The sequence below is a fragment of the Dromiciops gliroides genome, chromosome 1 (genome assembly GCF_019393635.1).
Source record: "Dromiciops gliroides isolate mDroGli1 chromosome 1, mDroGli1.pri, whole genome shotgun sequence".
Classification (NCBI taxonomy): Eukaryota; Metazoa; Chordata; class Mammalia; order Microbiotheria; family Microbiotheriidae; genus Dromiciops; species Dromiciops gliroides.
Window position 1 is genome coordinate 558887681 of NC_057861.1, and position 13363 is coordinate 558901043.

Genomic DNA, 13363 nt, shown 5'->3' on the forward strand with positions numbered 1-13363 from the left:
TAAAAATTGACTGAGTAAAATAATTCCTTTAAAAATACAATTGGCCAAATGAGAGGAAAAAATGGCTATATGGGAGAAAAAAACTGGCCAAATGGAAAGAGGTACAAAAGCCTACTGAGGAAAATAATGCCTTAAAAATTAATGTTGGGCAGATGGAAGCAAATAACTCCATGAGACACCAAGAAACAGTCGAGCAGAATCAAAAAAGTGAAAAAATAGAAGAAAAAGTGAAATACCTCATTGGAAAAACAACTGACCTGGAAAATAGATCCTGGAGAGAAAATCTGAGAATTATTGGACTACTTGAAAGCCAGGACCAAGAAAAGAGTTTAGACACCATATTGCAGGACATTATCAAGGAGAACTGCCCTGAAATTGGAGAATCAGAGGATAAAATCATCATTGAAAGAATCCACCAATCACCTCCTGAAAGAGAACCCAAAAGGAACATTTCAAGGAATATTGTATTCAAAGTCCAGAATTATCAGGTGAAGAAAATCCCCCAAGCATCCAGAAAGAAACCATTTAAATATAATGGAGCCACAGTCAGGATTGCACAGAATGTGACGGCTTCCACATTAAAGGATCACAGGGCTTGGAATATGATATTCAGGAAAGCAAAAGAGCTTTGATTACAATCCATAATCAACTACCCAGCAAAGCCAAACATTCCCTTTTAGAGGAAAATATGGACATTCAATGAAGTAGGGAACTTCCAAGGCTTGGTGAGGAAAAGACCAGAACTGAACAAAAAAATTGATCTCCAAATACAAGACTCAAGAGAGATATAAAGAGGTAAACAAAAGGGTGGGGGGATGGCATTCAATGATGTAAAACTGCATGATTCCCTATGAGGGAGTATAATACTTTTAAATCTTGGGATCTGTATCTCTGTTAAGGTATTGTTATTAAATTGAATTTGATGTGATGATATAAAGAAACTTAAGGAGCAGAATAAAAGAAGACTTGGGAGAGGAGAGGAAAGGGGAGGTAGAATGGGGTGAATTGCATCACATGCACAAAGGCACAAAAAGAACCCATTACAATAGAGGGAAAGAAGGGAGAAGTGAGCACTGTTTCAACCTTACTCTCATCAGATTTGTTTCAGGGAGGGAATAAAATATACTTCCATTTGTATAAATGAATTTAGTTTACTTTTTAAGGAAACAAAAGGGCAAGGGGAAAAGGGTGGTATTGATAGAAGGGAGGGCAGAAGCTGGAGGGGGAAGGGGCAAGGAAAAGAAGGGCAGCTGATAAAAGGGAGGGCAGATTGAGGGAGGCAGTGGTCAGAAGTAAAACACTGGTCAAGAGAAATAAGATGAAAGAAGAGGGAAAGAGTACAAACAAAGGAGAAAAGAGGATGGAGAGAAATCAACAGTTAATAATCTTAACTGTGAATATGAATGAGATGAACTCTCCCATAAACCGGAAGCAAATAGCACAGTTGATTAAAAATCAGAATCCTACAATATGTTCTTTACAAGAAACAGATTTGAAGCAGAGAGATACACACAGAATAAAGATAAAAGGGCAAAATCTATTATGCTTTAGTTGATGTCAAAAAAGCAGGTATTAGCAATTCTTATCTGAGACAAAGGTAAAGCCAAAATAGATCTAATTAAAAGAGATAAGGGGGGCAGCTAGGTGCAGTGGATAGAACACCGTCCCTCCAGTCAGGAGGACCTGAGTTCAAATCCAGCCTCAGACACTTAACACTTACTAACTGTGTGACCCTGGGCAAGTCACTTAACCCCAACTGCCTGACCAAAAAAAAATTAGAACCTAGAACTATAAATAAAAATATTTATAAAAGAGATAAGGAAGGAAACTACATCTTGCTAAAAGGTATGATGGATAATGAAGTAATATCAGTACTAAATATGTATGTACCAAGTGATATAGCATCCAGATTCTTAGGGGAGAAGTTAAATGATTTATAGGAAGAAATATATAGAAAAACTTTATAGTGGGGGATCTGAAACTTCCCCTCTCAGAATTAGATAAATCTAACTGCAAAATAAATAAGAAAGAAGTTAAAAAGGTGAATAGAATATTAGAAAAGTTAGATATAAGATATATCTGGAGAAAACTGAATGGGGATAGAAAGGAATATACCTTTATCTCAGTGGTACATGGCACATAGTTAAAAACTGGCCATATATTAGGGCACAAAAACCTCATATTCAAATGTAGAAAGGCAGAAATAGTAAAAGCATTCTTCTAAAATAATGATGCAATAAAAATTACATGTAATAAATATCCATGGAATGGCAGACTCAAAATTAATTGGAAACTAAATGAGTCAAACAACTAATCATAGAAACAATTAATAACTTCATCCAAGAGAATGACAATATGAGACAACATACCAAAACCTAAGGGATGCAGCCAAAGCACTGCTTAGGGGAAATTTTATATCTCTAAATGCTTACATGAATAAAAAAGAGAAAGAGGAGATCAATGAATTGGGCATGCAACATAAAAAGCTAGAAAGAGAACAAATTAGAAATCCCGAACTAAATACTAACTGAGAAATCCTGAAAATCAAAGGAGAAATTAATAAAATTGAAGGGAAGAAAACTAAGAGCTGGTTTTATGAAAAAAAAAACAATAAAATAGATAAACCTTTGGTTAATTTGATTTAAAAAATTAAAGAAAAAAACTAAATTACAAGTATCAAAAAGGAAAGGTGTGATTTCACCACCAACGAACTGGAAATTAAAGCAATAATTAGGAGCTATTTTGCCCAACTGTATGCCAATAAATTTGACAATCTAAATGAAATAGATGAATATCTACAAAAATACAAACTGCCAAGGTTAACTGAAGAAGAAATAAAATCCTTAATTAGGCCCAGTTTAGAAAAAAAAAATGAAGAAGCCATTACTGAACTCCCTAAGAAAAAATCTCCTGGGCCAGATGGGTTTACAAGTGAATTCTCCCAAACATTTAAAGAACAATTAATTCCAATACAGTACAATCTATTTGGAAAAATAGGTGAAGAAAGAGTTCTATGAAATGCCTTTTATCATGGAAATATGCTGTTGATACCTAAAACAGGCAGGGCAAAAACAGAGAAAGTTACAGATCAATTTCCCTAATGAATATTGATGCAAAAATCTTAAATAAGATATTAGCAAGGAGATTACAGCAAGTGACCCCCAGAATAACACACTGTGACTAGCTGGGTTTTGAACAAGGAATGCAACTCTGGTTCAACAATAGAAAAACTATTAATATAATCAACCACATCAATAACAAAACCAAACAAAATCATATGATTATCTCAATAGATGCAGCAAAAGTTTTGACAAAATACAGCACTCATTTCTAATAAAAAACACTAGACAGCACATGAATAGGTGGAGCTTTCCTTAAAATAAAACAGTATGTACATAAAACCATAAGCAAACATTACATGTAATGGGGATAAGTTAGAGGCATTACCAATAAGATCCAGGGTGAGACAGGGATGTCGATAATCACCTCTATTATTTAATATTGTACTAAAAATGTTAGCTTCAGCAATCGGAGAAGAAAAAGGAATTAAAGGATTTAGAATAGGCAAGGAGGAAACAAAACTATCACTCTTTGCAGATGATAAGATGATATACTTAGAACATCCTAAAGAATAGACTAAAAAAACTGCTTGAAAAAATTAACAACTTTAGGAAAGTTGGAGGATATAAAATAAACCCACAGAAATCATTAGCATTTCTATGCATGACCAACAAAGCTCAGCAGCAAGAGATAGAGAAATTCTATTTAAAGTAATGGTAGCCAAAATATAATACTTGGGAGGCTACCTGCCAAGACAAACCCAGGAACCCTATGAACACAATTACAAAACACTTTTCACACAAATCATATCGGATCTATGTAATTGGAAAATATCAATTGCTCATGCATAGGCCGAGGTAATATAATAAAAATGACAATTCTACTTAATTTATCTATTCAATGCCATACCAATCAGTCTACCTCAAAATTATTTTATAGAGGTACAAAAAATACAAAATTTATCTGGAGAAACAAAAAAATCAAGAATATCAAGGGAGCTAATGAAAAAAAATGTATAGAAAGGTGAGCTGGCTGTACCAAATCTGAAGCTATTCTATAAAGTGGCAGTCATCAAAATTATTTAGTACTGGCTAAGAAATATTGTGGTGGATCAGTGGAATAGATTAGGCACAGGAGACACAGTAGTAAATTACTATAATGATCTACTGTTTGATAAACCCAAAGACTCCAGCTTCTGGGATAGGAACTCAATATTTGACAGAATCTGCTGGGAACAGTGGAAGATAGCATGGCAGAAACTAGGCACAGACCTACATCTTACACCTTATACAAAAATAAGGTCAAAATGAGTTCAAGATTTAGACATAAAGAGTGATACCATAGATAAATTAGGAGAGGAAGGAATAGCTCTCAGATCTTTGGAGAGGAAAAAAAATGTATGTCCAAACAAGAGTTATGAAATGCAAGAGGGAAGACTTTGATTACATTAAATTAAGGTTTTTGTACAAATGGAAGCAATGCAGCAAAAATTAGAAAGGAGGCAGAAAACTGTTGAAAAAATGTTACAGCCAGCATTACTGATAAAGTTCTCATTTCTAAAATATATAGGGAACTAAAACAAATTTATAAGAATCCAAATAATTCCCCAATTGAGAAATGGTCATTGGATATGAACAGGAAGTTTTCTGATGAAGAAGTAAAATCTATCTATTGCCGTATGAAAAAATGCTCTAAATCACTATTGATTACAGAAATGCAAATTTAAACAACTCTAAGGTACCACCTCACACATATTAGATTGGCTAAAATTACAAAAAAGGGAACAATAAATCTTGGAGAAGCTGTGGAAAAATTGGTACACTAATGCATTGTTGGTGGAGCTGGGAACTGATACAACCCTTCTGGAGAACAATTTGGAACCATGCCCAAAGAGCTATGGGACTGTTCATACCTTTTGACCCAGTGGTACCACTGATAGGTCTGTATCTGAAGGACACCATAGAAAAGGGAAAAGGACTCACTTGTACAAAAGAATTTATAGCTTCTCTCTTTGTGGTGGCAAAGAATTGGAAATCAAGAGAATGCCCATTAATAGGGGAATGGCTAAAGTTGTGGTATATGAATGTAATGGAATACTATTGTGCTGTAAGAAACAAAAAGCAGGAGGAATTCAGAGAAACCTGGAAGGACATACATGAAATAATGCTGACTGAGAGGAGCAGAACCAAGAGAACACTGTACCCAGTAACAACAACATTGTGTGGGGGCAGCTAGGTGGCACAGAGGATAAAGCACCGGCTCTAATTTCAGGAGGACCTGAGTTCAAACCTGGCCTCAGACACTTATTAGCTGTGTGACCCTGGGCAAGTCACTTAACCCCCAATGCCCTGCAAAACCAACAAAGAAACAAACAAAAACAAACCCAACATACTGTGATGAATAATGGGAATAGACCTGGCTCTTCTCAGTAGTGCAATGATCCAAAACAGTTTCAAGGAACTCATGATAGAAAATGTTCTCAACATCCAGAAAAAAGAACTGTGAATTATCGATGCAGATTGAACCACACTGTTTCTTATTTTGGACTGTTTCTTTCCCCTCTTTTTGGAGGTTTTTCCCTTGTTCTCTGATTCTTCTTTCACAAGATGACTAATGTAGAAATATGTTTAATGTGATTGTACACATACAACCCATATCAGACAGTTTTCCATCTTGGGAAGAAGGGAGGGAAGAGAAGGTGAGAGAAAAAAATTAGGAACTAAAAATCCTGTGAAAACAAATGTTGAAAACTATCCTTATATGTAATTGGAAAATAATAAAATATTTTAAGAAAAAAAGAAAGATGCATGTCAGAACAATTTTGGGTTACTACCTCATACCTATTGTATTGGATAATAGGACGGCATGAGAAATGTTGTAGTACATACGGGTGTGAGGTTAAAATTGGATATTAGATCATAAATCTCCCCTACTTAACCTTTCCCTTAATTTATCTCCCAGACTAGTAAATGGAAGAAGCTTCTGGTTTTCTAGATAGAGCCTTTATTGTATGGTAGTCACAAGGTGATGTTGATTAGAAGGATAGGAAAGTAGAAATACAATACAAATCGTCTTAAGTCTAGGCTTAGTCTATATTCTGTATAAAACTCACCAAAACCCAAGGCCACTTTTGGGGAGAGAGCGCATGCTGTTAACCGAGAGCCGGGCCAAGTCAAACTCCAGTCCGCGTCTGTCTGTGCAGCACAGCCAGGAGACCAGCGGAGCAGGAAAAAAGCTCCCACTTCCGTTCTCTCCTTGCCTTTTAAGCTCGCACCCCGGAAGTCAGAAGTCGAGTGCTCAGCAGGCAGTGCTGTTGGTCTCCTCCCCAAAAGGGTGGTCCTAAAAAAACCCAAAAACTGGCGTCTCTCCATTATCTAACCAACTGTTAAAACTTTTTTACCACATTCCCCCCTTTTGTTCCTCAAGAAACAAAATATTTCCTTGACGGAACAGTAAAAAGAATATAATAACTATTGCTAACTAATAATATGTGAACAACAATGTAGAAAAGGAAGAGAGGAAAGTTTTGTCCAGAGGGGCAATTTTTTTTTTTTGTCCTCATGAACTGACGCTTTGACATTAGTCTTGCAAAAGGAGAGCCTCTGAAGAGAGTACATGTTACAGATAGTGTATATTATAACAAAAAGGAGATAGTAAAAACCTAACAAAACATATAAAGTCTCTGAGTTCTCTTGTCTTCTTGAAGTGGTAAGATGTCATCAGGAGGAAACTGGATTCTGGTCTGGAAAACTGGATTCTGGACTCTGCTCTGGATTCTGGTCTGGAAAAACTGGATTCTCTTCTTTAACTGTTTGAATTGCTGTATTTTTACTAAACCTTAGCATAGCATTGTCAAAGATCAAATTAATAAATTCCATTACAAGGGGAAAATGAAACATCAATGCAATGTTGGTAGTGTTGTAAGATCCAGTTTGGAACTATGGCCAAAGGTTTATAAAACCATGCATATGTTTTGACTTAGTAATACCACTATTAGGTAACTAACAAAAAGGAAATAAAACCCCCCAAAGTTAAAGAACCTATATGTACAAAAAATATTTATGACAGCCCTTTTTTGCTACAAAGAATTTGAAATTGAAGAGATGCCCATGAATTGAGGAATGGTTGAAAAAACTGTGCGATGAGATTAGAATGGAAAATTATTGTGCTATAAGAAGTGATGAGTAGGATGCTCTCTGAAAAACTTGGAAAGAAATACATGAGCTGTTGCAAAGTGAAATGTCCTGTATACAAAGTAACAGCAATATTGTCAGATAATGACATGTGAATGACCTAGGTATTCTCAGCAACACAATGATCCAAGAAAACACTGAAGGACTTATGAAAAACATGATCCATCCCCAGTGAAAGAACTGATGGTGTCTGAATACAGATTGAAGCATACATTTTTAGTTTCTTTTTCTCAAGGTTTTCTTTTTCTTTCTCATTTCTTTTACAACCTGACTAATATGGAAATGTTTTGCCTGACAACACATGTATAACTTATATTGAATTGTTGAGTTCTTAAGGGGGTGATTGGGAAGTGAGAGAGGGAGGAAGAGAATTTGGATTTGGAACACTAATGTATTGTTGGTGGAGCTGTGAACTGATCCAACCATTCTGGAAAGCAGTTTGGAATTATGCCCAAAGAGCTATACTCTTTGACCCAGAAATTAGGCCTTCTTCCCAGGGAGATCATGGAAAAGGGAAAAGGATATACATGTACAAAAATTTTTATAGCTGCTCTTTTTGTGGTGGCAAGGAATTGGAAATTGAGCGGTTGTCAATCAATTGGGGAATGACTGAATAAGTTGTGGTATATGAATTGATGGAATACTATTGTGCTATAAGAAAAGATAAGCAGGCAGATTTCAGAGAAACCTGGAAGGACTTTCATGAACGGATGACAAGTGAGATAAGCAGAACCAGGAGAACATTGTACACATTATCGACAACATTATATGTTGGGGCAGCTAGGTGGCACAGTGGATAGAGCACCGACCCTGGAGTCAGGAGTACCTGAGTTCAAATCTGGGCTCAGACACTTAACACTTACTATCTGTGTGACCCTGGGCAAGTCACTTAACCCCAATTGCCTCAATAAAACAAAACAAAAAACATTATGTGTTGATCAACTGTGATAGACTTGATTCTTCTCAGCAATACCATGGTCCAACATAGTTCCAAAGGACTCATGATGGAAATTGTTCTCCAAATCCAGAAATAAAAAATAATTGTGAAATCTAGATGCAGATCGAACCATACTATTTCAATTGTTTTTGTTCTTGTTTATCTTTTTTGAGGTATTTCTTTTTACTCTGATTCTTCTCTTATAACATGACCAATTCAGAAAAATTTTTAATGTGTGGTAAAAAAATATGAAAGTTTTTACCAGTTGGTTAGGATAACTGAAAGACGCCAGTTTTTGAAGGACCACCCTTTTGGGGAGGAGACGAACAGTCCGCCTGCTGCGCACGTCAGACTGCCTGCGGGGACTCGACTTCCAGGGTGGAGAGAATGGAAGTGGGGCTTTTGCTTGCTTGGCGGGACTCCTGACGGCGCGGCACAGACAGTCTCTCTCCAAAGGTGGCCTTTTCGGTTTGGTGAGTTTTTATAAGGAATATAGACTAAGCTTAGACTTAAGACGATTTGTATTGTGTTTCTACTTTCCTATCCTTCTAATCAACATCACCTTGTGACTACCATAACAATAAATAAAAAGGTCTATCTAGAAAACCAAAAGCTTCTTCCATTTACTAGTTTGGGAGATATATTAAGGGAAAGGTTAAGTAGGGGAGATTTATGATCTAATATCCAATTTTAAATCTCACAGTTGTGATTGTATTTATACAACCTATATCAGATTACTTGCTATCTTGGGGATTGGGATGGAAGAGAGGCAGGGAGAAAAATGTGAAATTAGAAATATTATAAAAACAAATGTTAAAAACTATCTCTAAATGTGATTGGAAAATAATAAAGAATTTATATAGAAAAAAATTTAAATAAATATTTAAAAATTAACACAGGTTCTAATATACATGCTGATATATCCCTTGCAAAACAAATATCTAAAGAAGAGTAGAGATATTAATGTGCCATTATATATATTGGTATCACCCTATTCCATGATCTCCCCTCTTCTAGATATGCAGTACATCTGTTGTATTAACTGTTTAGTTCCTACAAGTTAATAGCTATTGTCATAGGGACACACTCAAAATTAATTGCCTTTCAATGACTTATCTCTAGGCAAAAAAGGAGCATAGGCAAATACATGCACTTTCAGTTTAGAACTGAAATGCATAGGCTGATATGATCACCTCAATTCACTTATTACAAAGGATCATAGGTCTGCAACCAATGGGAAAGCCATTGTAATATTAAAGAAAAAATTGAAATCTCTCCCACTTTTTAAACAGACTTCTCTTTGTTGAAAGACATTCAGTCTATGTTATAACACCTCTGTATAAGGCCCTGAATCACCTACAATAGAATTTTTCTCCTAGTTTCTGTTTTTTTTTTTAAATAGAGCATGCCTACTGAAAAACTCTTGTTTTAAAATTCCTCTGAATTCAACTCAAATCAACAAATACTTATGGAATATCTAATATAGGCAAGTCACTGGGTTATGCAGTGGGGACAAAAATGTATGTAATAGATTAAGGACAGGCCAGATCTCTACTTCAACCTTAACCACAATAATATCCCATACTCCAGCTGCATTTGAGACACTGAACCTCAATCTTTGCCCTAGTACCAATACCTGCCCAGTGGCAGGCCCAGCAAGCTACCACCAAATGATCAAAGAAAAAAAGTTCATATAATGCAAGTTTATTAAGTAATTTTAAACAAAGAAAAACATATTTCCCACCCCTTTATACATTTATTTTTTTTAAGGACAGATGTGTGCAAAATGCCCTTCTGGGCATGGTGGAAGGAAGATGTACTGGACTTTTGGACAAGCCCACGTTTGGTCCTTTTCCCTGTGATGAGAAATTTCTTAGTAAAAGAGTAGCAATGGCTCAAACTTGGTGGGGGTGTGGGAGGAAATGAAACTCCATCTAAAAGATGTGCTTTTTAAGAAGTAAATGAAATGTTAAGTGTCAAGAAAGGCTATGGGGTAAAGGAGAACTCCTAAATTCTCCTGCCTCTATTCTATGCCTCATTAAAGTGGGCATAGTCTCTTCCTCCTCACCCTCAAAAGACCAAGTGGAGGATAGGTTTTTATTCCTTCATCCTTATCTTGGACTCTCACTCATATACATCCTATTGGTGGATGTATACTCTATTATACAATTTGTTTCACCAACAGGTTTTGGTTTCAGAGCAGCAGAAACTCCAAATCCAAGAAAACAAACCCATGGGGAGGGGGGAGGGAGAAAAATCTAGGAAGTACTAAGGAGAAAAGTGGGGAATGTCCAAGTGAAGTGGTCAAGTCTGGTTTTCTTTGCCCCTCAGAAATCCTTCAGGCGGTTGGACATGTCTTGCTTGCTTCTTTCTTCAGTGCGATTCTTCAGACGAAACCTGATGCGTTCTTCCTTAAAGTCTTCATGATTCATGGGCCTGTAACTCTGGGGCTCACACAATGTTGGGTACTGTGGGAAGAAATCCTTGTAGCCTCCTTTGAGAATATACATTTCAGGATAGTACAGATTTGGGTAGTTATTGGTGTTTCTGTCTCTCTCTCTGATGAAACAACACATCTGAGGCCCTCTCTCAGAGGAGAATTCACAATAGAAAATAAGGATGATCCTCTTCTCTACACAGTTGGAGAGAATGGTATTCACTAGCAGGAAATCCTCTGCATCTTGTTTCAAGGGAAGGTTTACTGCACCCTTGATGTGCCCACCCTCAAATTCATAAGGATATCTGCAGTCCAGAATAACATATTTCTCAATGATATTGCTTAACTTCCCTGTTAATACAACCACCATCACCTCTGGTGATATGTACTTAAGGTCCTGATGGTACCCAGTGATCATCTGTAGGAGAAATGCCTTAGAGTAATCCCCAATCAGCTCTCTAGGGTCATTGTTTAAGATGGTTTTAATGTTGTCAATACATGAAGACAAGGAACAAAAGAGTCCAACTTTTGGCTCCTTTTCCTTCTCCAGAGTAGTAGTTGAGATGGCCATGCTCTTTCTGGGCTTCTTCTTGACTGATGTGTCCGTGACCCTGGGCCACTCTAACCTCTTTAAGAGTAACCCTATAGAGATGCTTGGGCAGGGAAAGAGAGCATAAGAGTTGATGGCATTTGCTTTGCTTGATCAAAGATTCCGCTTTACTCCTCTTTTGTTCATGATCATGGGAACACTTAGGAGGTTCTCTATCCCTGGGGAAACTGTCCTCATTCTGCTCTTCCTGAACTTTATGGAAGCAGGATTCTACCTTGATGTGAGTTTTCATCTCTTTTGCCCCAACTTCTCCTTCGGGCATTGAACTAGCCTCTCCCTGGGATTTCCTAGCAGGAGGAGCTAGGAGGTTTGACCCTATGTTCCCTCCACTGCTAGAGGCAGGAATTCTGGAGGAATGATGTAGAGGCAGGGGACTCAGCTCCTCTTCCTTCTCTACTGGAGCAAAACGCAGCAGATCAGGTGCCAAATGTGGCCTCTGTACAAAAGCCTCCCTACGTCTGGCAGTTGAATGGTTGTGTCCCACAGGTCTGGAGCACATTTTGAAGACAAATCTCACCTTTTCCTCATCTTCTCTGCTGCAGATATTCAATTTGATATCATCCTTGCCCTTCTGGCCCATATCTAGGCCCATGGAGTTGGTGACATTCCTTAAAGCTTGGCTGGAGCCTATAGGCAAAGACTGGAAGCATCTATTGGGAAATCTCACTTCTCGATTCCAGACTCTGGAATTGCCTCCTGAAATACATGGGCCATTGCCCCACAGTCCATGGGACTTGGGGGATCCATCAAGAGACCTGCATCTGAAAATTCTAGTGCATCTGAGACATCTAAAGACAAGGATTCCCAGGATCTTGAAATAACTGTGCTCTGGAGGGCCTGGTTTTCTTTTCTTTCTCTTTGGTGCCTCCCTGGTCCTGTGAGGTAGCTCATCACCTGCTTGAGTGTGGTGCCTGGGAAACCTGAGGCCATGGAGTCTGGGGAGGCAAAGAGCCCCAGCTGTCCCATGTTTTGATGAGCTGGCCACCAGGCAACAAGGCTTTCCAGGTGTCTAGGGTTGCAGTCTGACTCTGTGTAGGCATTCCTGAGAGGTGGCTGCTGCTCCATCACCCTGGTTAGGGATGAGGTGAAGGAAAAGGTGGAGAAAAACAGCTACTATAAAGGAAGTAGAAAAAAAAGTAAGGGGGCAGCTAGGTGGTGTAGTGAATAGAGCACCAGCTCTGGAGTCAAGAGAACCTGAATTCAAATCCGGCCTGACACTGACACTTACTAGCTGTGTGACCCTGGGCAAGTCACTTAATCCCAATTGCCTCACCAAAAGCAAAAACCAAAAAGTAAGGAAAGAAGCTGGGACCAAGCAGGATCAGCTCAGTACAGCACAGAGTCAAGTCTAGATGCTCCAGAGGTTGGAACACAAGAGAGACAAGTCCTCTGCTGGGGAGAAATGCTGCTGAAACCACAAAAGACAAGGCAATGTCTCTGACTGACAGCAGACAGGGAAAGGATGGAGGGATATATATATATATATATATATAGGAAGCTCAAGGGTTCACAGGTACCTGGGAGTGAGGCACATAGGGCACCAATGTGTGAATCCCACAAGTACCTGAGGCAAATTCACAACAAGGTGTGAATCCTACAGGTACTTTGAAGGGGTCAGGGAGAGAAGGGAGGTAGAAGCAGGCCAAGCTGAAGGAGACAAAGGGTGGGGGGAGAGGGGAAGGAGGAAGGAGAGTAGAATGAGGATGTGATAAAATAATGGGATTAAGCAGATACTCAAAGCCCCACCTGGACATTAAGCTAAACTGATTGAATTAAGTGATAGTGATTGACTGCTGATTAGCCTAATTCTGGTTAACTAGATTGTAAAGACACCTGCTAGCCCTTAAGAATGTATTGTTCTCAGAAGACTTTGAACTCAACTTGAGACCAACTTCATGTTTAGTGAACAATGGATTTGTATCCTGCCTACCAATCATCTTGAAGCAGTGTGTAAGGACCACCTCTGCTCCAGACCCATAAAAAGCTTCCACACTCAGTTTGAAGAGAGTTCATGGTTGAAGCATGCTCATGGCAGAGGACTTGAGGAAGACCCTAACCAGGCTGTAAATCTAGGCTAGATAGGCCTTTTCTTAACTTTCTGAACTCCACATGAATACCTGGTATGC

General features: G+C 38.1%; 1 protein-coding gene across 1 annotated transcript; it reads right to left on the reverse strand.

The window, feature by feature from the left end:
* Positions 1 to 10517: 10517 nt before the first annotated feature.
* LOC122751695 (M-phase inducer phosphatase 2-like) lies at positions 10518 to 12302 on the reverse strand. Its single transcript, XM_043998844.1, is given in 5 exon segments — positions 10518 to 11285; positions 11287 to 11363; positions 11366 to 11404; positions 11505 to 11912; positions 11915 to 12302. Coding segments are annotated over 5 exon segments (1680 nt in total).
* Between the last annotated feature and the right edge of the window lie 1061 nt (positions 12303 to 13363).